At 36.4% G+C, this 27,276-nt stretch overlaps 1 protein-coding gene across 1 annotated transcript in view; it reads right to left on the reverse strand.

Annotated features, from left to right (window-relative positions):
- Positions 1-2,126: 2,126 nt before the first annotated feature.
- ATXN10 (ataxin 10) overlaps positions 2,127-27,276 on the reverse strand; it is a gene marked incomplete at both ends in the record, with an annotated part of 96,922 nt that continues 71,772 nt past the window's right edge. Inside the window, 2 exons of the mRNA XM_079550660.1 lie at positions 2,127-2,314; positions 18,861-18,924. Coding sequence (XP_079406786.1) covers positions 2,127-2,314; positions 18,861-18,924 — 252 coding nt within the window. The remainder of the gene's footprint in view (positions 2,315-18,860; positions 18,925-27,276) is intronic.

A 27,276-nucleotide genomic window follows, 5' to 3' on the forward strand; every position in this document is an offset into this window, starting at 1 on the left:
TGATGCTTCTTTGTTAATAAAAGCTTTGTCTTTCCTTTTCAAGTCAAAAGACATTGCCTTCTAAATAAAAAGAGTGAGGTTTTTTAGAGTCTTTTGTTTGCTTGTTTTTTTTGTTTTTGTCACTTAGGTACTAGAACTATGAATTTTCAGATAATGCTATGAAGATTGCCAGCTCTAAATCTGATGTGCTGCAGTAATTTAACTGTTAAATGAATTCTGGCCCAAGTACAAGAATTGAAGCTTAGGAAAATCATTAAGAGACCATAATCTGATAACACACCTTCTCAGGAAGAACCAAAACCATAAGCTCTTCCACTCAGGTAGCAAATGGCATTTATCTGTATAAAAAATTACTTTACACACTGGATTTTAAACACAACCATTTTTAATATTCTCTGAAATGTTCCTGTCAAATTATTATTTTTTAAAAAAGATTTTTTGCTAAAACACTGTTTTTCTCCATTTTTTAGTTAACTTGTCACTAAAAGAAAAACAAACAAACAAAGAAACAAGTACAGTCTTTTTTCCTAGTCATTATCCCTTTACTTATATCCTTTACTTAATAAACACATGAAGACCTTGCAATTTTGTATCATGGCCTTGAAAACCAAAATGTGACTAAAATCTCACTAGATCAAGTTCATAGTTCCATCCATTCAGAATGAATGACATTGAAGTCTTACAGTAAAACTGAGAAGATCTTAGTAACCTGGCTAAACTCCTTATCAGTTTTAAGCAGCAAAATAAATTTCCCAGAGTTCAAAGTACGTTGTACTTTTTTTTTTCTTTCCATTTTTAAGTACAAAACTGGATTTGAGAAGTGAAGCTGATGCATGTGGCACAAAGTCTGTTACAAGTAGTTTCAGGACATAACCTTACCTTTCCAGTTGAGAATTGATTCAATTACAAAAACATAAACAATTTAACTTTTCTGGGACCTTTCCGTTTAGACTGAAGATAAGCAAATGAAAGCAGCGATACATAAGAGCTAGTAACGTTAAGTTGTAATTCTTATTTGGTTGATACGTGGAGGACTACATTTCTTCAATACCAGGGCAAGGTATGGCAAACACAGTGTTAACCTTAACTACCCCCCCCAACCCACTCCCACCCCACCCCCACCAATCCTCCCCTTTCTCAGCCCCCCTTCTCAAGCCCCATCTCATTCATGCCACATTCCACAGTGGCAGGGTCCAACAACAATATAGGAGGGTACCCAAAATGAAGAGGCAGGGCCCTCCATTCTTCTGCCTCTCTTGAATTAATTAACTGGAAATGAGTTTTGTCAATGTTTTGGAAAGGCAGAGGGGTGAAAAGAATCTGCTAGAATTAATCACAGTGAGAAACTACCTCTTCAGCAGTCTGCCAGAGTTCAGAAAACCCATGAGAAGTGCAAAATAAAAGGAAAGTGGGCTGACTTACCATCCAAAGGAACAAATAAAATTCAAACAAACACCAAAGTCTCCAAAACAGAGACATGCCCCAGTGCAAAGGAATGTAGCATCTGTTGCCACAACAGCTTCAGCTTTGTTTTTAATATACTTGTCACAAAGAGTGAAAGGTATCAAGGCAGAAAACACAATTTATTAACAATTTAATATGCTGAAGGCATGTTTTGTTTAATTCACTAAATATTTACGTACATTCAACATTCCACTGATCTTTATGTAAGGACCGTTATTTAAGCATAATGAGAGAAAACAAAAAACTTTCACTGTTTTGCCCTGGTTCAGCACAGATCTTGTAAAATATAGAGGGCAAACTGCAAAGTAGTTATTTTAGTTGTGTTTTTTAATGATAGTTGCCCTCAGGCTTAGCAAAGGAAATTCTAACTCAATAGGTCATCTTTGCACTAATGAAACAGGAAAGTAATGACATTTCAACCGTGTGAAAAAGAAGGATTTTTCTCCATAAATTCATCTACCCTACGTATATAGAAAAAGCAGACATATCTCTTTGTTTACAACAGGAAGGGAGAACAATCGTATGGCAGTTTCTCCAAGAATGAACAGAACACATTCAGCCAACTGGAACTAAAATTGAAGAAGTCTTGATTGTCTCAGCAGGGAAAACATTTTAAAAGAGAAATCCTCTTTTAATGAATCAACTGTTCTTAATTTTTTTGTTCATGAAGGCTTTTTTCTGGCAGATCTCAGAATTAACTTCTCATCTTGTTTCTCTATCTGTAAACCCATACTCTCAAGGGCAGAATTATCTGCCAGCCCTTTCTCCTCCATCTGGGCAATAAGCTGTTGGTTTCTTTCATTTTGTTCAGTGAGATTTCGGATGGCATATACTGCCCACTGGTTCAGAACTGTTGAATAGAGTTAAGGATCATTATTTAATTTTTTTTTTTCTTTTTCATTGTAATTTGTTAACATCTTTCCCCCCATTCCCTCAAACCCAGAAAAACAGAAGAAATCAAGGGTTTGAAAAAACCTACAGATTATGTCCCTGTACCCAAAAGACTTGCATATGAAGTAATTTACGTTTAAATGAGGTACATTCATTAACTTCAGTCAAGTTTACTAGGTTTTATCTTGAATAAAAATTTAAAAAGAACACAAACTGCAGGAATTAAAAGGACATTTTAAAAAATAGAATGATAGCTAATTGAACTGTGCTAATAAACTTCTTAATAAGATTAAAATAGAAGATAAAATCATTCACTTCACTGTGCTTACAGTCCTAACACCTCAACACTGCACATCTGAGAACCGGCAAACAACATGAACTGTACAGGAACAAGCAAGAAGATGACTGATTACTCTCACTGCAAACGTTGAAGAAACACAGATAAAGAGAAACACATCCATGCTAACAACTAAAAATAGCAGAAGAATGTGGGAGACACTTAAAATATTTAGCCTTTAAAATTATGTAGATTCAGTTCTTTGTGCCTGGATGCTTTTACAACCTCGCCAACATAAAAGACACTATGATCAGCGGCAGGTAGTTCCTGCTCGTGTTTAAATGGGCACAAGCTGCAACTTATTCACCTTCTAAGGTGGGCCCTTGAGGCCAGGATTGAGGCACACATTAGGGACATAGGCAAAGGATTTTAACTCCCAGGATTATCAGTCAGGCATTTTCCAAATGAGCTACACTGTTCATTTTATGAAGTGTCAGAGTTGTTAGCCCTAATTCTGTAACTGAAAAGCTGTGTGATGATATAATCTTTCCCAAGTTACCCGTACGGGAGGCAAGCAATTCTGCATCACACAAAAGTGGTTTGCCTGCAGGGCACCAATTATTTAGTACATGTAGCTTCACATCCAGTAGAAGAATATGCATAATTTACTCATCTCATTGATGTGTTTTGGGCTGGACAGTGTCTAAGCAGAGAGATGAGATAGTGCTGTTATGGGCATTTGCCAGGGCGTGACTGGAGGGGAAAATCAATGGGGGAAGATGGGAATCTCAGCCAAAAGAATAAAATATGCAAATTGGACATTGTTACACAGTCTATCATGATAACATTTGCAAAATCTGCTATTTCTGCACCAGCCACTGCACATGTATTCTTACAACAGTCTTAATACTTTCTGTACATATCTTGCACTGAATGTTGTGCCCACCTCAATCCTGTCTCCTCATAACCACAGATATAGTTTAATGCCAAAAAATACTAGACTGAAATAAAAAGCCCACAAGGAATCCTCAACAGAGAGAAATGTTTAAATGAAGAGTATATTGGCCAAACATCAGAGGAAACATACATGCTAGGGAACAATACTGCACTGGCATGCATTAGTGAAACGGCCCCCTGCCCTTTAGCAGTAATTCGTATTTACTTAAACATTCACGCAGCACAAAACTGGAAATCAAAAGTGGTAAAGCAGCAACAAATATAACACTATTTTTCCAACAGTTTTTCAAACTGTCAGGGAACACACTGCACACTTCTGTCATTTATTCTGGCCAAAGGCTGGATCCAAGTGGGGTAATGACAAGGTAGAGGAATGTAGAAAAGAAAATCGTATTTCACATGGAAACCTAAAAAGGTGAACCTGACAGAGAATCAATGTATTGTCTTCTGACAGTTTATCACTACTACGGTTAAATGAAAAGACAAGTGCCAAAAAATGTATGTAAGTTAGATAAACTGAGTATTTCCACTGAAGATTACATTTGTGTATAAAAAAAACAACAAAATATCACAGAAATCCAATCATACAGAAGCAGAATCTCCTTAGTCAGCTTCAATGGAGAGAAAAAACTTCAGAATGCTGGAACATGCAACGAATGGAGATGAATAAGCACATGGAAAGAGGCTGATACCTATCAGCCTTAGCTCCAATTTAGGGCATTTAATGAATGCCAGAAAGTAACATGAAGTTCTTCCAGTGTATTTGAGAAAAATGCTGTCACCCCCATGGCTCTTCTCCTAGGAGGAGGTGCAGAGTTCTCTGGTGTTAAACCGCAACACTGAATTTCACTTGCATAAAAAAATATCTCCTTAAAAAAAAAATTAAAAAAAAAAAATTCAAAGACTGATAGTTTTCATGCAAAGAGCCTCCCAGAAAATAAAAAAGTGCTCTTTTTTTTTTTTTTTTTTTTTTTGTCTTGGGAATACTCCTGCTGCACTTCTAAAATCCACAGCAAATGATGTTTTCCTATTATCATATCCATTCATGCTTAGATAATATCTAAGACACCCCCATTATTTTATGAACTCTGTCAGCATTATGGCATTTATCATTATTGACTACTGTAGCTGAAGCTGCAAAATGGTTTCAATAACGTTTTTCACTCATTCAAAAACTCTTTTCTGTATACAGGTTTTCCATTGTAAATTCAGGCATGAATATGCATGATTTCCCTTGTTCACATGCTGTGTGAGGCTAAGACCTTTGGATGGCTGTGTGCAGAACTAGACAGTCTTAAGTGTCAGCAGAGATTAAAGCTAGTCGCCAGTTAATATTCACATTACCCTCTTGCTCCTCTCCAAAAATAGAGACACACAGAGAAAATTAAACATATTCGAGAGTCTCTAATCCTACCAACAATTTAAGCACTTTATTGTAAGCTCAGCTTTAGAAAGAGAGCTTCTAAAGTTTCCATAGTTACTACAAATAACAGCATGAGCCTGTTTGTCATACAGCATAAAAGAAATGTAGCAAGCACTGTAGAGCTGACTGGAGTAATGCTGTCTAGATTTTTCCAGCAGAACATACTGCAGTGTCAAATTAATGTTACAGACAAGGAAGTGAAGATTACATCTCTCTATTGCAGTGGAGAGGGCATACAAAAGAAATTAAAATTTAATTTCATTTTTGCAGGAGCTTCACTACTAGACCGTGTCCAGTAAACAAGTATATGTATAGAAATTCTTTTCCAATGCACTTTAGTACTGTATGCTATATGATTCCTAAATTATTTTTACTTACACAAACAATACAGAACCACCTTGTTTAGTGTTTCACACTTGTGTAACAAGTTTTCAAACAGCAATTTAACCATCAATCTCCTCTGGATCATAACTTCAACTGGCAGGGAGGAGGCAAGGAGGCAGAAAGGAAAGGTGTCTGCCCTAAAGAATAAAAAGTGTTGCTATCTGTAATTAACAAATACAAAAACTATGTCCCGTGAATTCTCTAGTAATTTTGCCATTGACTGCAAAAGGGAACTTTTCATAATTCTATTCTTTATTTTCTTATGGATTCTGCTACCACAGGCTGCAAGAGCAAGCTAGTGCTAGCAATAAAATACTGACTGATTTAGGAGTTTACTGCCATATGAAAATACAATTGCGTGTTGTCAGGAGCCAATAACCAATACCCTGTTGTGAAGCATTACTGGAGAGGTGGACTGATAAAAAAAAAACAACTCCTCCTTCTCATTCTCATCTCAGGTACTCAAATTTGCTAAGTCTGTTGTAACCTCCACGACTGCACTTCTGTTCCTGGAAAGGTGATGGAACAACATGTTTTGTATACTCTCTCTAAGCAATTGGAAGAGAAGGTTATCAGGAGTAGTCATAATGGATTCACCAAAGGGACATCTCTTCTTGGTGCTTCATAGCAGCAGGACAAGGAGTAATGGCCTAAAAGTTGAACATAGGAAGTTCTGTACTAACATGTGGAAGAATTTCTGTACATTAAGGATGATGGAGCGTTGGAACAGGTTATACAGAGAGGCTGTGGACTCACCTATGGGAATAATCAAGATCCGTCTGGATGCCTACCAGTAAGACCTTTTGTAGAGTACCTGCTTTAGCAGGGAGCTGGACTCAATGATCTACTGAGGTCCCTTCCAAATCCTGCAATTCTGTGATTCTGTGATCTTTATGAATTGTTCTGTACAACAGTATGGATTCTACAGATGAAAAAGAGTGGACATAATTATTAATGAGTTTTGAATCTGACTTGGTAGATAAGCATGAATACATAAGTAATGCTGAAAGTACTTTGCTTGAAAAAGGAAAGTAAGTTCTCAAGCAAGTTCAGTATTATCATTAACTGATATAGGACATTAAAGAATAGGGGCAAGGAGACTGAAATATGTACTTTGTTCTTCTTAAGTTCTCTTGATGTTTATTATTTCTGAGAATTTCTATATGTAACATAATTGGTGGAGGCCTGATATGCTACATAGTTCAGATACTTTTATTTGTTTCAGTTTGAGAATTACCTGCACTACATTAGTTTTTCTATAATTAAACAATTGCTTTGGAAACTCTCTTCCACAACAGTCAGTTGTCGAAAGGAGTAAAAGATGATATTCCTTGTCTGATTTCATTAACTCATTTAATTCAGATTTTTTGACTACTTAAACATTAAGTTTATTCAAACCAAATATAGGAAGAGATACAAAACATTATCAAGACTGACAACCCACACAATTTGGAATCATAATTAAACTGACATTTTATGCAATAGCTAAAGCTGTCTTTCTTCTCAAAAAGCTTTTCTGGAACAGGTCTATAGGACTGGAAACCAGAGTTAATCAAAACACAGTCCTTGCTAACTATATTTTATACTTTCCAGTCTTCAGCACACAATCCAATTCTTGCTACAACTTCTACAGACAAGAATGAAATACTGAAGTGTTAAATTACAAGAATCACTTCCACTTATGGACCTGACTGGATCACCCTGGCGAGAAATAAAAAGATCTTCCTGTTAAGACTTTCAAGTCATTTTAAGTACTTTCATACCACAGCAACTTCAAAACAATTTTTCTCACCATTAAAACAGGTCTCTAGACAGCTACTGGCACTGTTAATCACGTTTGTTATTAATGCGCTATGACTGACCACATGTAGAAGATAGTCATGATTTTGGTCCCTCACTGTCAGACAAATAGCTTACAAAGTTCTACAAGTCTCTCCCTATTGGGGATTTTAGTAGTTTTTTGTAGTACTAGAAGCTGTAGAAAATGACATCAATTTCTTAAAACTTTTCCTTCATCTGTAAATAAGTTTTATGCAATAGTTAAAGCTGTCCTTCTTCTCAAAAAGCTTTTCTGGAACAGGTCTATAGGTTGAAGACATTACCTGAAAAAAGTAATCATAGAAAACATAAAGATCTAAGGATCTTAACATATTTACTTATTTTGAAGAAGTTATGTAATATTTTTGGAGCACATGTTTGGGACTCCATTTATTCCTGACATTTGATTATCACCATCAGAAAGCTTTAGGAATTCAGTCTATGCAAACTTGGAATATTCTGCTTAGAAGCTACAACAAAAAGGCCTAAAATTCTTTGGTTGTTGTATTTTTACTTAGCAGATTCCACAGGAGTCAACACCATCCATGTCTGCAGTTGCCACATCCTGAATTAAAAAGCTGGAAACAGGCAGTGCCTTATCAGCCAGGAATGTCCTTCCCCTCACCCTGCTTGACCTGGCTCTTGCAGAGAGTGCAATCAAACTCATCTCATATAGCAGCTTCAAAGGTGGAAGTACACTGGATGCTGTAAGAGGCATTTATTCCTGATCTATAGCATCGGGGAACTGAGAACAGAGGTTCAATTTCACTGCACCTCTCTCATTTTTGCTCATAGGTCAGTAGGAGAGTTAGACCATCCACCTCCAAGCCAGCTTCAATCTTGACCACTATGTGGCAGCAAAGCTTTGCTGGAAATGCACTATTAAGGTGCCTGCAGCCAGCCCTGCCCTTCTCTTCCTCCTCCTTCTCACTAGGAGGGAAGGAGCAGATTGGTACAAGCACTTCAAGTCCAAACCCACCTCCATGAGCTATTTAGATTAAGAAAGAAAGCCTACCCATAAAAATCTGAACTAAGGTTTACAGTTAGAATTCTACTCTGCAGAATAATATTGCTTTGCCAGAGCAAGATCTCAAATGATATGATTTCAGAAAAGATCAATGGGCCAAACTACCAAATAGTTTCAATATTAGGACTGCGTATAATTCACAGTCTAAAGAAATTAAGAAACATCTGTAGGAGAAAATAATTACATACTGCATATTTTCTGTTCCTCAACCTTCCAGCAGTAATTTTTTCCTTCACCAAACATCATCTTCTTATAGCTACATATACTTCTACCAGTCTCCAAACATCCTACCTGTTAGCTGTTTCTGAAAACATGTCTTTGGTATACAGTTTCCTTTAAAACTGAGCTGATGTACTATGTATAATAGGTATATTATAGGTATGTTATGTCTCATCTATAACTTCCAGTGAAATTTAATCCAACTAAACATCTACGGCCAACAATTTAAGACCCGAATGGGCAATTACTGATCTTTAGTCCAACACTTCTGCAAAGAATACAGACCACTGAAATTTAAGGCACTCTTGAAATCGAGCCTGTCAATTCTGTTTTATTCATATTTTTTACGTATTTTTCTGAAAGATATCCAGTATTGACTGGGAGATTTCACTGAATCCTTAATATTCCACTGGCTAAATCTTTTCACTCATTACAGTCTGAGATTTCTTTACAGTTTAGGCTTTTTCAAACACTAACTTTTATTATGGATGTGAAAAACACCACCACCACCACCATTACAAATCTTGATCACAGCAATCAGTACGGATCTTTTTATGAACTAACCACAGAAACAGAGGAAGACAAAAGATGCTTTCCTACATTCTTGACCCCTCTTCCTTCCATTTGTACTTTTCAGTGCTTCTTCTGAAGTTCAGGCACCGGGTTTATGTGATGAATTATGCCAAAATTTGCTATTTGGCTACAAGGGCAACACCAGCTGCCTGCTCCTTTCAGCTTTTTTTCTGAGTAATTTCATTAAAATGAAAAAGATAACCCAAAAACATCCAGGTGGCCTCTTAGCACTGCCCTCAAAAATAGAGTTCTAGCTCTTCATGTTATTTGGAAATACTTTTCCAGCACTACTTAACTATGCAATGGACAGATCCAGATTTTGAGACTCTTTCTTTCAGGGCTTGCTTGTCTGATTTTAGTTATACACAGCCCACATCAGTGATGGCCAGATAACTGGTACCTGATTTTCGTTAAATTGATGTATACTACTTCAGTAATTTGACTTACTCGAGTAATTATATAGATTTTTTTCCCACCTGTTTCACTTGTATTTCTAGGTTAGCAGATCACACTAGACACCACTGAAAAGTTTACTATATCCAAGCTCCTTATATATATGTTTTTACATTTGTCAGCTAAGAAACATTTAATCCATATTCTATGTGGCTCCTTTCATTCTCTTCAGGACTAAAAAGGATAATGTCAACACACCTTAGCACACTAAGAAATTAAACATAATTTCTGTCAAGTACTATGAAGCTACTAAAGCCATACTACATACTTAGTTACACCAAGCTATGTTTTTACATTATTTTAATAATGTCTTATGCAATGGCTTAATTTTTTTTTTTTTTTTAATGTAAGCCATAACCTCTACTTTGTTACAATTTTTCCTATACTCGGACTTTTAATACTAGCTTAAGACCATGAATATGACACATTCATTTTCACTGCTTAAGTTGCCCATTTTTTAAAAATTATGACTTACTTTTAATAGAAACTCATAATTTATGAGTAATGAGTAAATAAATCAAAACAGAAATAATCACGCTCTTGATATATTTCAAGCTAATACACTACAGTTACTATATTCTATTACACTACTCTTGTTTTAAGAATTCATGACAACTAAGCTTAAGCACTAGTTATCTATAACAGGTACTAGAAAGTTAGGAAATAGGTACAATAAGAAGAAAAAGCTTCAATTACTGTTACATGTTCAAAATGCCTCAGCTTATCTTCTTTTCCCAAGTACAGAAAGAAAAAATTAAAATTCCACTATGTTGAAACTCATGTATCAAATAACTACTAAAGCTTACTGCAAGCACTGAGGCTTAAAGAACTGAAGCAAGGGGGATGGTAATTGCGTTAACAAACTCAACAGATATCAGGAAGAGTGTGGTCATCTTAAATTTCCTTAGACATACAAACAAATAAGCTCCACCCATACAGAGACATACATTCATGCACATTTGTATGTATACATGCAGAAATAAACAGCTTTTCTAAAACCCTTATTAAAATGGAAATTAAAGAGGTCAAATAGAACTTTAAACAATTTTGCACTAGACTGGAAAAAACATCTTAACACATGAAATGCAGTCACAATAACTCTAATCTATATTTCTGAAAACTAAGAAAGTGAGATAAGCAGAATCACAATTTGGATAGAAGCTTTTTCTATTTTTAATAGAGATTCAACTACATGTGTAGATTATTCAACAAGGATCTCTATGCCTACCCACTTTTCAGCATAGTACTCAAGTATTTTACGGATTAAGGGTTTCTGAATAATGCAGGTGCTCTAACTCCCACACTAATGCTTTCAGTAATTTCAAATGTCACTTCATGACAAATAAAACAACGAAGGTAAATGAAACTCCAGTTCCAGTGTCATAGATATTAGATGAGATCCAGCATGCGTCTAAAAATAACATCTGTCAAACCAATGGGTGTTTTGAAAGATGCAACTGAATTATAACCAACTAAGCTTTTTCCATCATGTTTTGCAGATAGCCACTGGCCACCATTACAAATGCTGTGATCACAGGAAATGTCAGCATTTCTTTGAAGGAACACTAAGAGATAAGAACAAATCATCAGGGTAAGTGGGGACTGCAAAAATACTCTTAGGGAGACAGAATGCAAAGGTTAGATTTTGGAAAACATTTTGGAAATTACAAGAACAAAGACTATGCAAAGATCCAGGGAAGAGAAGGAAAAAGACAAAAGGATCAGGAAGAAGCTATGAAAGACAATGCATTCACCAGCTGAAAGTACAGACTGTTTTAACAATACTGACAGATAATGGAACAACAGAAAAATGTCAAAATAAAGATATTATGCAGAACATAATTACATAATGTAATTATGTAAAAATACAATAATTAGCCATATTACATCTGAATTTTTCTTTGAGGCATGCAAAAAAACAACATCAAGAAGGAGGACTGAAATACGCTAAGGCAGTTGTAGGAGGCATTCCATACTCAGCAATATTTTTGAACCATCCTTAGGTTTATTTAAACAAGCAAACAGAACAAACAAAAAACACCTTTAGGACTCAAATTTTTCGTCTCAATTCAGAGAATTTTTTTAAAAGCCTACCAAAAAATTAAGCAAGCTGTTCGAGCTATAAAAACAACAAAAAAATCTTTTATTTGTTTGTTTGTTTATTTTGTGCTCTTGGTAACTAAAGATCTGCTTTAGTCTCAAGCCTGTCATGGATTTCAGTCCACCAAGACGATTAGGACGGAAGATAAATACGACAATATTTCATTTAGAAACAGAATTATTAAATTCTTTAGTTTTACATGCATGAGTTGGTGCTTACATAGATTACTCTTTTCAAGGGATTACAAGTATTTTAATGTGACATTTGAAAGAGTCTTCTTGCTTTCTGTATAGCTCTGTTAAACATTCTCCAGCACACACATTATTGATTACAGTTGTCATTTGTTGCAAGTGAGGAGAAGTAAAATAGTAAGGAACAGACTTCATATTTGCATGCCATCAAATCTGCTTTAGTATTTTATGTATCCTCAAGAAAACTAATACTAACTTCCCTATGAAATTTGTATTTCAGTATTCTCACCAATCATTCATGAAATTAAGGAATCAGCAATTTGAAATATGCCACTGTTAAACGCCCAAATAAATTTGATCTATTAACAGTTCTCGAAGAAAAAACCTCTATAAATTAATTCTGAGAGTTTGGGGATTTTTTTCGTTATCTTCTACGAGAGTTGCATGTTAGGCAAAAACCCCAATATGCTTGGCAACTGTGAACTAATTAAGACATCACAATGTAGCATCAATTTCATTTACCAGGAAAGTACCTTTATGTACTCTAAAGAACTAAGAAAGTCATGTTATATATGAAATGAAGCTAGAAATTTGATACCAGAATTGTAACTCCCAATTTTCTTCCCAAATCAAGAAGCTGAGAAAAAAAGGAGGCAGAACTTTCATTTCCCAGACAATCTCTCCACGAGCTGCACACTACATTCCTCCTGTGGTCTTATATTAAGGAGGACTTTGTATTTATAAAAAAAAAAAGAAACTTTATTACTGATCCAGCCAACTGATGCAGAACATCTCACAAGAAAACCCTACATTTTTTGTTCTCAACCTCAAGTAGATATTTTTCCTCCGATAAAATAAATGCTTCAGAAGTGCACTGAGTCAGAAATTAAATCAACCAAATATAAGGATTAAGTCTTTTTTTTTTTTTCTTGGTTCTTTTTGTTAATTCTAGGTGGGTTCTGTTCCAAATAATTTTCAAAATATAGAAAAGATAAACAGTGGGTTAAGACATGGAAGTTACATTCCAATTCTTAAGATGGGAAGTCAATGTCAAGAGTGATTCAAAGTAGGATTAAGTTACACAAATGCCTTCTGTGCCCTTTTCAACAGGGACCACAAACCTTGATCTTGTCTCTTTATAGAAGTCCCACTTTGGATACTTCACTCAATATCCTATTAAAAAAAAACACAACATAACACAATGCACTACTTATGATAGAATCCACACTTCTTTGGTCCCCTAACACTTCTGTAAGAACAAGACCGGCTACTTGCAATGCTCCTTTCATGAGCGTAAAGATCCCCACACGTATAGTGACAGAAATAGACACTGGTGGGCAGATGACCTTCACAACTAAAACCAAAAGCATCATTGAGGAATAGCTTTGTTTTTCTTTTCATCATGAGAAGTTTGAAGCCTCTTGGGAATCATTTACAAAGTGGGCCCACTGCAGCTGCTACAGAATCCATTATTGTACAACACTAAAGGACTCCCCTGTGTACCACGTGGACCCCATAGGCTCCATTAGTATCAAACAAAATATAGCTACAAAGAGTTCACAGCAACTTGCAGAAACATGATGTCATCTGCTGAACAAGGTGAAAGAAATACGCCCCTCTCAGGGACTGTACTTACTCAGCAAACAGTCATACTTGCACCTGTTCTAACTTCTGACTGGTTCATCTGAATAGAAAACACAGAAAGGAACCTGAAATTTGTGTATATGCCATTAACCAGAAATTCTCCATGCATTCTAGGGATTTAAAAAAGAATTGTCAGCATGTGGGAGTTCAATTGGATTGAACCAGCGTATGCCACTACATGATTTCTTCCTGCTTGACAGTTTTAATTTTCATTTTATTTCCACCTATAGTAGTCACCTGCTACTCAGATGCTATTTAGCTATTGTCTCTGCCAATATGAACCTAAAGGTCCAGGTCAACAAGTTTCTGCTCTTCAACTGTGCTGACAAGTCCCTTTTTTTTTTTACTGCCAATCTGTAGCTCCTCAGCCACTGTGGGGACACTAAAAACTGAGTCACTACTACCTTTTTGTTAAAGTCACAGTGCCAACCAGCACTGGTTTGGAGCAATTAAGATTCTCACAGTGTTCTATATCAGAGGATCAGGGTTGCAGCAGCAGCAGCCTGCGATAATGGAAAACTGCAGCCCTCTGCCAAAGAACACAATTCTTTTTAACCCAAGCAGACTTCAGACTTATGCACCAAAGAAGCTGTCTATGGGATGAGGACAAGGGTAATTTCTTCCAAATGGACAGAACTTGACAGGCTGTGGAGAGTTTTCATCAGTAGTTGAGTTCTTTTGCATTGACCATAGCCATTGAAATAATGTTGTTTTAAGTATGTCATGAAAATACAGTCAAATAGTTCATTTTAAAATGGTGAATGCAGAGGCAGTGCCTAAAGCAAGCTTTCCAAAGAAAGATAACCATTACCGATATAATATTATGCTGTCTTTTCTTCCCAGACAAAAAGGGATAGCCACATTTACATGAAAATGCTCAACAATATCATGATTTACTCTAAAAAGTCAAGTCGCACTCCTGTTTTTGCTTTCTGCTGGCTTCTATTCAGCAGTGAGGCTTTTTCACTGTATGTGGCTTGTTTTACGTGGTACTCTGTAACTCAGAAATAAAATGTCTGTCAGTTCCCCCTAAAGTTTTTGCTGGCAACTCACAAAAACAAATGACCATTGTTGTAGACCATAGCAACTGGATTTCTTCTAATTCCAGCTAAAAGTTTCATGAACCACAATTATACCTGTTGCTGTCATCAAGTCAGAATAAGGCTTATGGAAGGAGCATCTGAAAATTAACTTCTTTTGCTCCATTTCCATCCACAATTCAAATTACTCAAACTAAGGACTAAAGACAATGTATGGATATCCACAGTAGCCACAGCTCCTTTCACTAATGCTGAATATGTTTATTGATGAAACAAAGCCATCTGGGTGTTTACTCATACAAGTATGCATGCACATACCACACAACAATATCTTTTTTTTTTTCCTATGTGTGACTGCACTTTCACTAACAGAAAAACATGCCTAATTAGGGTTAACATAACATAGACACCTGCAGAAGATGAATTCCAATTAACTTCTGTCACAAAATCAATGTATCGAAAACTGACTAAAGGAATCTCATAACTTTAAGACTGGTAAGCAATCTCCCAAAATCAAAATATTATGTTTTCAAAACTGCATTTCACTTCTCATCTTCAAAATTGACCACTAACTAGCAGTTACTACATTGCAGTGTTCTGAATGCAATGACCATTTGTAAATTTGCAATAAGTATTTTTAAGGGCAGTCATTACATTTTAAAAAGAAAGATGCATGCCTATGTACTACTCCTGGATGAGCCTAAATGTCAGGAAGATGCGAAAAACAGAGAACAACTTTCAGAGAGTGCCACTGTGAGTTAAGGTAAACTGAAATGTCTTCAATAATAAATATCTATTTTTGGATGTTGGGGATCAACAATACTTTGATCAGAATGGGCTAGCCTCCTTTCTTGTGCTAAGCAACTGGTACCTGTGAAAGGTCAGAAACGAAGCTGGAAGGAGCAGTAAGAGATGAGAAAAAGGTAGCAGATGAGGAGATGGGCCCTTTTCTGATGCTATCATCTGTCAGATATGAGGAAGATGATGGCTAAGGGAGCAGAATAAAATACATTTTATTCTAGACACCAAAATATGAATTCAAATTGAAAAAAGCTGAAGTAATGCAAACATATCAGCTGAACTTCAGCTTGTAATTTTATAACTAATGAACTTCCTGGTATTTCTATGCACATTACAAAGTTGTTCGAGAACTCAAAGGATGCAATTTTATAGTAATGACAGGTTTACATAGGAATTCATTTTAAGATAAGAGCAGACCCATTTCTCTTTCAGTGTGCTTCAATATGCAAAAAAAAAAAAAAAGAGATTTATTAAATAAGATTTCTCCTCTCAAAAATAATAAAGGACTCTTAAGATCTAACATGGCAGTTTACTTTTTCCTGATGAACTGCATATTGTAGGAAAATGATTTTTTTCTACCCAGAAAAGAATTGTATCACTTTTACCACAATTACACCTTCTTTAGACAATTTTGTAGGTTTGACTTGGAGGCAGAACTCGATAAAATCTTCAAAATCAGAGCATTTACTTTGTTTTATGTAGAAAATCTAACAACAGCTTAGCTATTGAGCTTGGATGTCTCAGAACAGACAAAGCTCAAATAAAAATGTGCATCTACACAGAGCTTTAGGGGAAAATACAAGATGATCTTATATTAAAGGAAACTAGCTGAAGCTTTTCCAGCCATTTTTACAAAAGGAGACACAAGCAACACAGCCTGAAACCAGAAAAAAAGGCCCTAGGAAAAAAAGAATACAAAGGAAAGTTTCTGGACATGACTTCCTAAAGAAACCCATGTTGAAGAGCTACAGAATGATTTCCCTTCCTTGCAGCATTTTACATCCTCTTGGGAGGTGAGTGATTGTATTCAATTTTCAGCAACTCTTTCAACATCTATCTCAAGAGATGTCTATATACTTTCTTTAAGAAATATTCCTTGAAAGGAGACAAAGTACATTCTCTCTGGATTGCAAGGTTACAATGCGGGTATGTTTCAATTTTAAGCAAGTATGCTTTCAAATCAGTAAGAGCACTGTTCTGTTTCACAAGCACCACAAAATGGGTTTGTTCCAGGCAGAACTGGGTGCTAAGAGGTAGATGGGAATTAGTAAAATCTCTTCAAACGAATGCTATGCAATGCAACGGAGCTGGACACCCACATGCTACCGAGGCCTTGGTTTATGGGGTCTGGAAGAATCCAAACATTCTAAGAAGCAGATAAAAGCTGAATTGGATACAGACAGCTCAGTACACAGCAGACAAGGAATGCTAACAGGCAGAAGAGAAGCAGGGAAGCAATAAATTCAAGCAGTACAGCACTGTTTGGAATAACTTCATGCCAAAACAATAAATGCAGTAGCCAGAAACTGCTCTCCAAAAGCTGACAAAGCAAATTTTTCCACAGCAGGCTAGTCTCTACTCTGCCCAAGTGCTACTACATTTTCACGTACCTGCATGCTATGGATCAGTGATGAAAGCTCATATTAAGATGTGTCACTATGTTTAGTAAACCGTTAAAACCAATTAAGTGAAGTTTTAACTTCTGGCAAGAAGTTTATAGTTCAGCCATAAAATGCTGGTTTGTACCAGAAGTTGTAAGAACTTTGACAATTTAGTAAAAGCTCCCATGGTATTTTATTTTCTTTTCACTCAAGACTGTAAATTACAGTTCTACTCTTTGAAGGCCTCAAATTATTCTCTTTTCCTAACAGTTAGAATGAAAAATTAGTCATAGAAAGATTCCAAAAGTTGCTGCATGGTTGTGCTTTCAAGCAAAGGAACAGTCACTCAGGATCAAAGCTCCTTACTATGTTTTTTTCAGGGCTGCTCTTTTGCTTGGAGAAGGATAATGGGATCCTGCTCGTTCTGCAACCCAGCAGTGCCTCTTTCCAGAATGGGAACAGGGAAGTACTGCTCTACTGTTCAATGCACTGTCAGACACACTGCCAAGATTCCCTCTGCAGGAAATGTGATTAACATAAAAACATTACACATAAGGCAAGTAGTGATAAGTTGATGGACACTTCACATTCATTACTTCTCCACCTACCCTTTTATGACATATTTATATGTAGATGATGTTCTACATCGTCTACGTATCATCTACCTATCTACATCATGTATGGAAACATTTTCACAACTTTTCTTTTTTTTAATGATACTTGTTACAAAGAAGCTTTTTCATAAAAAGTACAGAATGGTTTGAATTGGAAGAGACCTTAACAACCATCTAGTTCAAAATTCCTGACATAAGCAGGGACACCTCTCAGTGGACCAGGTTGCCCAGGGGCCCATCTAGCCTGGCCTTGAATGCCTCTGGGGATGGAGCATTCACAGCTTCTCTGGGCAACCTGTTCACAGATCACCCTCTCTACACATGGTAAATAATCTTTTCCCCATATATCTAATCTAAATCTACTCTCCTTTAGTTTAAAAGCAGTACCCGTTGTTCCATGTAGTGAAGCCACTACAAAGTTTCCCTGGAGCCTACTCTTTTCTTGGCTGAAAAACTCCAACTCAGCCTGTCAATAAGACAAGTGGTCCAGCTCTCTGACCATCTTCATAGCCCTCTTCTGGACACACATATGAGTTAAATCAGTTGAAAGAAAAAAGAAAAATATTAGTTCAGTATGGGAAAGCTAACATTACTTTAAAATTGGAAAGGCACTTGATTTCCAGATGCATTTATCAGAATCTTATACAGAACTAATGATTAGCTGACAGAAAACAACTACTCTAGTTAACGCACCAGCAAGATTACAATGCAGTTCATGAACAGATGGGTAGAACAGTCCAGTTAATAGCTGTCCATCTTCAATGTGAAATTATTTCCTTCCAACAACTCTGTCTTAGAAAGACTGCTCTTAAACTCCAGAAGAAACAAAAAACAACAAAAATGAGGAACTATGTTGTTTATATTAAAATCTACTCAACATTCCAATAACCTGCATCATTAATACTCTTGATTATACACATTATCATTTTGTAGCTTGCCTGCTTTGTCTCCATGTTTAGAGTAAGTTCTCCACAGTCACATTTAATAAGTGAATTGAATTGATTTACTATAGCTTACTGAATAGATTTCAGTTGAAATGAGAGCTCCAAGATCGGACACAACAAATACATTCTTAATTCGGAGTTCTATCACAATCAGCTGTCTGAATTTATATTTGTAAAACAGTGATATTTATTGTTTTAAGAAGTAGAGTATAACTGTGTTTCAATTTACTTAATGTCCAGTTAATGAAAGCATCTTCATGAATTCACTCACTTTTGAACCAAGCATTAAAAATAAGCTACAAACTACTGAGGTTAGTAAGACTTAGATACTGAGTGAAAGCAATGTTGACATGCTTACATTTAACTCTTCACCTTCTTTCTTTTACTTTTCTAAAATGTGTCATATTTAATATATTAGAATTATTCCATAAAGGATACAAGGATTGTTGTCATCAATGCTGCAATTGTCTAGAATCAGGGGGATGCCATCCAACTCGTAAACCTAAAATAAACACAAAAGCTTAAATCAACAGATTGCTCAACAGTACTAATGATATTTCACACAAAAAATAAAGCAAAAATGTGAAAGTGATGTTTGCTTGATTAAAGATATTAAATGTAAAAACTAAATTGAAGAGTAAAAAAAGCTTTCATTAGCAGTAAGTATAAAACAATAGTAATGAAAACAGACGTTAACTTAATAGTCCTCTTTCATCTACCACATATTTGACTGAGGTATTTTTCCATCCAAGTTCTGTCATATGCTTATTATGCTGAGCCAGAGAATCTACACTTACTGACAGGCAATGTTTGCTTTCTGGAAGAAAAATGAAAAGCTACCGGGTGGAAAAAAAATAGGAAAAAAATGTAAAATACAAATGCACACACAACTGCTAGCTAGTGTGGAACTGCCTGTCTTGCTCATCTTCTATACACAGCCTTCAAATGTACTACCTGCACATACCTAAGCACAAATTCTTTGTATCAAATGAGAGCCACCAACTGTAATTCCTTTGACAAGGTCTTCACTGTACTAAAGCAAACAAGCAAAGATGAGATCTATTATTTTTCATTTTATGTATATACAAATGTGAATTCACAAACACCATCAAACATTCATGTTTGTGGATATGTAATAGTACAGACTTCTTATGGATTCATACACCAATACGTACGATCTCATCAACAGCTTAGGGCAAACTGATCTTAACTATATATGTGCAGCATAGTTATTTTAAGAAAAATATACTCCATAAGAAATTTATCTATTATTTTAAGATATACTGCAGTACCATACATCATCATGCATATTTGTAGGCTTAGGAAAGGCTTACCAATTTAAATGGAAACCTATTCTAAATTACCTGCGAAATTTCAACCTTCAAATATCTTCTTAGAACATATGAGCATTTATTTTGAAAATAGAAAACTAGTGATATTTTAATAAGACTTAATCATGTGATGTATATTTTTAATATTTTTAAGATTCTTTAAAGTTCTTTAAGCTGTCTGGACATGGTCCTCGGCAACCTGTTATAGGCAAACTTGAACAGTGTGTCCAGACAAGACGTCCCTCCAGCAGCCCCTTCCAACCTCACACATACAATGATTACAATGCAATTACAATGATTTGATGGAAATCATACTTGCTTAAGTCTTACATTTTTAAAAATTCCTTAAAATTTAATTTCAAACCAGGAACTACTGAGCAAAGGAATTTAGGTACAATGCCACTTTAGAATGTGGATTGATCATGGGATTCTTTCTTTCACCTTTTTTTGCACAAGATCAAAAGCATTTTTATCTATCTTATAAAACAGCACATCAAAGTTTACACTACAGGATGGATCAGCTTTCTCAAATGTTGAGAGAAATTGGGTAGGGGGAAATTTACATTTGAAATCCAAAACAGATGAGAAAAACTAACTTAGAGACAAATCTGCACACGTCTCTTACAAGTTGTTCTTTAGATAATCTAATGATACAACATGAGAAAGTAACAGTAGCAGAGATAGATATACAGGCAGACAAGGCTTACATGCAAAAAAATCAAAGGCCATTGCTTGGTCTAGACCTCACTGGCACATTTGTGTTAACATGTGTAACTATACTTCCATGAAATACAGTTAATAGAAGTAGTCTTTAAATATTCATTCTTTCCACAATATTTTTGTGTGCTTTCCAAAGGTCATGTATCATGTATGATGTCATACTTCAAAACTTGAACAAATGTGACCTTTCAATTACACAGAAGTTGTGCATTCTTGGAAAATGTTAGTTCTTTGATTTTTACACTGCAGCCAAACTCAGATATGCCTACAACATCACCTCATATTTTCCACCAGTGAATGGTTGAACAGTACGAATTAATCTAGATTAAGTGCTGTCAACTGAAATAAAGTATGCAATCTGTTTCAGTTTGATTCAAATGAGATATTCAGTTAACAAAGTAAGCATTCTGGGAAAATACAATTACAATTTTAATTAAAATCCATGCTTCAAAAAGTTGTGGGGATATAATGAGATTCCTTCATAGAAAGGGGAAACAGAAGCATCAGACCACAGCCTTAGCAGTACCTAATGTAAAAACAACTTGCTAATGACCAGTATCACACATGCACTGAGAGTCTTTTGAATTGCATTCAATTAAAATGAACAGGCCCAGCATTTTTTTCTTTTTTTCTTTTCTAAATACCAGCACTCCAGCTTTAGTTTGTCATCTGTCTCTTATTACATAGTGAAACAAGGAAAATAAACTTTGCCATGTACCGAAGACAAACCTGTCAGAGAGCCTCATGACGTCAACTCCAAGAGCCCCAAATCCTGAGCAACCACTGCTAGAGAAGTTTCAGTCCATATCAGTTGATCATGAGCCACAAGCCAATCCACCAAAGCTGCATTTTATGGTAACTCAGAATTAATGCAACTGCAGTGAGCTGCAAAGTAAGCCAGTTTAACTCTCCAAATAGCAGAGCCACTTTTGCAACTAGAATGACAAAGATCCTCAAAGGAAAGGATCGTTGGGCCCATCAGGGTACCCCATGTGCATGCTGAACCTCTCTCATCAGCTTGAAGAAAGGGTTGTTACTATAATCTTCCACGCTAGCAGATTTTGTAAATATTAGGAAAACAAAATCACAGGCCTCAATCCTTTTAAATAGATTTATTGGAACTTTACTGCCCAATATGAAGAATTCAGTGATTTTTTTCTACATAATTATTGGCCTTAGAGTTCTTCCATTGAAAAGGAATATGGCATATCTCATTTTAAACCAGGTGCAAAAATATCCTGGAAAGAAAATATGTAGTAGTGTGAATCTGGCTGCAACCCATCCACATTTTTGAAGAAAATACTGGCAGAAACTAAGAAACAGGACAGTCCTGGAATGTCTTGTTAATGTTACAGTACAAAAGTTCATTAAATCTATTCTCCATTTACATTACTGGCAACATAGTTGGCCAATACTATGGAATTGCACTTCACCATGAAAAAGTTATCTTACTATGGAGAATTATGTTTTTTTAAATATATATAATTATAGACCATTTATATATATCTGATTAATTCTGAACAGCATTTAAATATTAAAGGATGCTTCAGTCTATGTGTAGGCTGAAATCTTTAATTACGTAGATTTGAAAAGTTACTCCAAGCAAATTTAAACACATACAGCTCTGTGATGGCTGTCTCAGAGTAGTACGTAGTGCTTTGGTCAAGTCAGTACTGCGAATTTAGACCTAGTATTATTGTGCCATTTTCTGAAGTTGTTTTCTAAAAAGAAGAAAAATGTAACACTCAGCATGCAAAGGCAGATGTCCTTTTCTGCGAGTTAAGAGAGCAATCTTTGGGCAATGAAGTTTAGCTCCAGATTATTAAATTTCAATTCATGTTATGGAACTTAAAAGAAAAAAGGATTTATGAGGTAACTCAATCAGCAAACTTCACATGACTTGGTTCCTTCACTTTACTTTTTGCAATACTCCTAATTCTGCCACACAGTTAAGTGTCTAGAAACAAGCAAATAGCAGAACATGATTCAGAGGTACAGGTTTGCTGATCGGTTGCCAAACGCCAGTCTTAGCTTGCAGTTCTTCAGGAATTGAACTGCCACCACCTGATTTTCCACTCTGAGATTCTCATTTATCTATTCACTCATTCTCATGATGCATTGCAGTAGGAATACAACAATATTTCTGGTACCCATATTTCTTTGTCGAATTTAATCTGGCTGTTGAACAAAAAAGGGAAAGGAAGAGAAAAAGGAAAGAATAACACAGCTGGGATGGCATGACCATGAAAAGCAAAGTATTGATTGTGTTTTCCCTTTTTTCTTAGTATCCAATATTACAACAATTATCATCTTTCAACATACATCTCAAACTCAATCAAGGTACCAACATCAATCTTACATTACACAACAGGTGAATGTAATTAAATTTTGCACTTCTCTTTTAAGGAAACCACACTTATTCCCCTAGTGTGCATCATAATGCATGGTCTGGTAACCTTTACAGAAGGAACCGTGAACCTTCTTATTTCAGATAGCAAAGCATTCATTTAGATAATTTCTGTCCTGATCAATAATTCTGTGAAGTTTCAGAAGAATTGGAGAATTAGGCAATCAAGGTTGAATCATCAGGCAAAATACTGTTGCTACTAGTTCGTGGTTTGCTTGAATGATCATTACAGACAGAGTTCTTCAAGGGCCTGCTGTAAGTTCTATCCTACTTAGGATCTCTATCAGCTACCTGGAGAAGGAGAGGGAATGCACCCACAATGAATTTGGGACAACTCTATATTGCTGATGCTCTTAAAAGCAGGCTGTCATCCAAGACAGATCTAGACAGGCTATTTCCAAAAGAAGCCTTAAAAACTCAGTGATGACAAATGCAAAGATCTATGCCTGGAATAGACTAATTCCTGGCAAAGATGCAGGCTGTGGTCTGTTTGCATATACAGCAGTGTTGCTGAAAAGAACCTGAGGATCCTGCTGAACAGTAGGCTGAAAGTAATCCAGCGTGCTCTGGCAGAGACGAAGCCTAACAGCACTACAAACTATATCAAAAGGAGCACGGCCAGAAGACTGAGGAAAGCAATTATTCTTCTAGGTACTGATTAAACAATAAGCAGCTTAAGGGGCTGAAGCTACATCACGTGAAGAGTATTTGAAAGAACGGCTTTTTCAGCCTGGAGAGTAGCAGGCTTAAAAATACTGACAGCAAGCTGCCCATGTCCACAAGGGCATTATTGACCAACTCTCCTGATTCATGTTCATAGTGGATTAAACAAAGAAAAACAGTCACAAGAATGAAACAAAAATTTCTAACTGTATATAAAGAAGATCTTTATTATGAAGATATGGAGCAGTTTGCCAAAAGGCACAGTGGACTTTCCCATCTTGGGAGTCTTCAAGACTTGTCTGGATAAAGACCTGAGCAACCTGGTCTGAATCACAGAATCACAGAATTGGTCAGGTTGGAAAAGACCTCAAAGATCATCAAGTCCAACTGCAACCTAACCTTACTATCCCAACTCTAACAACCCTCCACTACATCATGTCCCTGAGCACCACATCCAAATGGTTTTTAAATACATCGAGGGATGGTGACTCAACCATCTCCCTGGGGAGCCTATTCCTGTGCTTAAGAACACTTTCTGTAAAGAAGTTTTTCCTGATATCCAACCTAAACTTACCCTTGCGCAACTTGAGGCCATTTCCCCTCATCCTGTCACCTGTCACCAGTGAGAAGAGACCAACCCCGCTCTCACTGTAAGCGCAGACATTGGAAGAGAGTAATAATGTCTCCCCTCAGCTTCCTCTTCCCCAGACTGAACAGCCCCAGTTCCTTCAGTCACTCATTGTAGGGCATATTCTCCAAGCCCTTCACCAGCCTTGCTGCCCTTCTTTGGACCTGCTCCAGAACCTCAATGTCCTTTCTGTACTGCGGTGCCCAAAATTGAACACAGTACTCGAGGTGAGGCCTCAGTGCTGAGAACAGGGGCAGGACTACTTCCTTAGTCCTGCTCAGCAGGCTATTCCTGATACAAGCCAGGATGCCACTGGACTTCTTGGTCACCTAGGCACACTGCTGGCTCATATTCAGCTGACTGTCAATCAGTACACCAAAGTCCCTTTCCATCAGGCAGCTTTCCAGCCACTCCTTCTGAAGCCTGCAGGGCTTGGAGAACTCAACTTTGAGCAGGAGGTTGGACTACAGATCCTGAAATCCCTTCCAGTGTTAATGACTGTGGGAGGCTAAGAAACTTCCATGTCACTCTACCAACTCCTGTTTGTTCAAGGTCAAGTTCTTTTTACTGTAATATGAACCTTTACTGATAATAACACTAGAAAGAGTTGTCAGAAAATTTATGACAGCATGTAATTAACAGAAATGGTTCTAGAAAAAAAAAAATTATGGATTCTTGTCTACTGCTAGAATAATTCCGAATATTCAATGACCTCTCATGACACAGATAGCTTAAATAAATTTCTTTTTCAGATGCCAGACTGCTCATTTAAATGTATTCTTTTAAATGCATATAATAAATCCATATATAAATTATCCGTGATTAATAAAATTTCTCAACTATCTAAAATAAGATAACCAAGTACTCTCTAGAGTAACAGATAAGAATTCTTAATAAACCGATATATTGAAAAATATCTGTGCTGGCTGGAAAGAAAAGTGAGATCTAAAACCATGATACGTGACAAAAAGCATGAGCGCAATAGCAACATCGTTGATCCAATGCAAAATTTTGCTAGGGAACACAATGACCTTTAAAGAGCTTCAAGAAAAAAGTCTAGTCTACTGTCTACATCTACTAGGACAAGAAATAGTGGGCCTAAAGTAGAGAACATTCATATTACAAACACAGAAAATATCTATAGCGGCAATGATGAGTCAAACACTGCAATATGCTGGAATATGAGACTCAAAGAATGCTGAAGCAGTGTCCAATACTGCAGGTTTTCACAAATGAGCTGCCAAATCTTAACCATGAATACTCTAACCAGTCCTGCTCTGGAAATGCAAATTGGGGTGATCCATTGAGGCCCTTCTTTCGGCAAGTATGCAGGACTTCTCCAGTCAGAAAATCATACTGGATTAGGACACGCCAAAGAAAAGCAACCCCATGAAATGAACACTGAAGATTTGCAAGCAATCTTCAGTCAACATTAAAGATATGTTTAAAAACTTATTCCTTCTGAATGTACCTCATGAAAACTACATAATGACTATGTAATGAGAAATATATACTCGAGGTCCTGCAACCAGACAGGCTGACAAACAGGTGCAGGTTTTCTCCTAAGACCTGCTCAAGAACATAGGTAATAACTAATAGGAATTGAAAATCTGGACAGAATCCAGCATTCAGATTTGAGCAACAGAGCAGCTTAATAGGAAAAGAAATAAACCTACTTACCAGGTTTCTTCACACTTATGATAGTGCAGAAAATAAAATTTTACCTTATTTATTAGGGTTTTTTTTTATTGTTTTTATTTTTCTAAACAGTGGAAGTGATAGGAGATAATGGGATGTTCTAACTCAAAGGAGAAAAGAACACTAATCCTCTAATCCTAGTACTAGTGAATTCCTAGGTCTACTGCAGACTACAGGCACTTTGGCTTAGAATAGAGGCAGCTGTGGCTTGTGGCAATCAAGTCTATTATTGGAGTTCACCACATCCTGCAGATCTACTGAAATATTTGTGGACAGAGGCTCCTTTCTCCAGCAGACTTGCCTGGCTGGTCTGAGAGCAACTTGTACTGGTGTGAATTACTTTGATAGCTAAGAAATACCTTTAAGTCCATTTCAGCGAAGGTAGTGACCCCAGAATACTCTTCCCCTTACCTTCCTGTAGATATATACTTAAGTAAGCTTGTATGACAAAATTGGCCAACTGTTCTTAAATCTGAAATTCAGAAATTGTGGCAATGATACTTACTGCTCCTGCTGCATTAACTTCTAGTATATTCTCCCACTTCAGTATTATTTCTTGGATAGACATGAGGTTGTTTTCAGCTCCCCCCAGAGAGATGACCCTTGCATCTCTCTGGGAAGAAAAAAATTAATTAGAATATAAAAGTGGAATTTCTTTATGATATTCTAAAACTCTCTGAAGAGAACTGGTTGAGAAGATGGATTTTGACCTTACTGAGGCAGAAGGGAAGACAGCAAGAAGGTACTTTGCACTTCATCAAGACTGAGCGAAAACGAGCAGTAGCTGAAGTGTCCAGCCACTAGAATAGGATAACAAGCCATCTCAGTTGCTGAATAATTTTTTCCACTAGTCTTTCCAAAGCAAAACACAGTAGTTTCCAGCCATTGAGATGATAATATAAACACTTGAGAATTCAGAATAGGTTCCCGCAAGACAGTAACACAATTGGTTCATTTATTTTTAAACAATTCAGCTTTCATCATTCCCTTACGGTTCCTGAAACAGAAACCACTTTTCATGAACAAATAGATGCTGCCACAAGGAGCAGTCTCCTAGCTTTTTTAAGGGCTAGATCTGCTACTTAATATGGATAAATTAAGGTCCAACACAGATGGATTTCACTTGAAATACCAAGTATTTTCTAGAATGGTCTTTGCCTATCCCTGTACTAGGAGTAAAAAAAAAATCCACACATAATAATGTTAAACATCACAGAATCACAGAATGGCCAGGGTTGGAAGGGACCTCAAGGATCATGAATCTCCAATCCCCCTGCAATATACAGGGCCACCAACCTCCCCATCCTGTGATTTATTTGGACAGTTGAATTTGTACAAATTTGCATCAACAATATAGTGTATGTTTTCTATTTTTAGTCACTTGCTATCTTATTCTCAGTCCACTAA

Source organism: Tetrao urogallus (genome assembly GCF_951394365.1).
Source record: "Tetrao urogallus genome assembly, chromosome: 1".
Lineage (NCBI taxonomy): Eukaryota > Metazoa > Chordata > Aves > Galliformes > Phasianidae > Tetrao > Tetrao urogallus.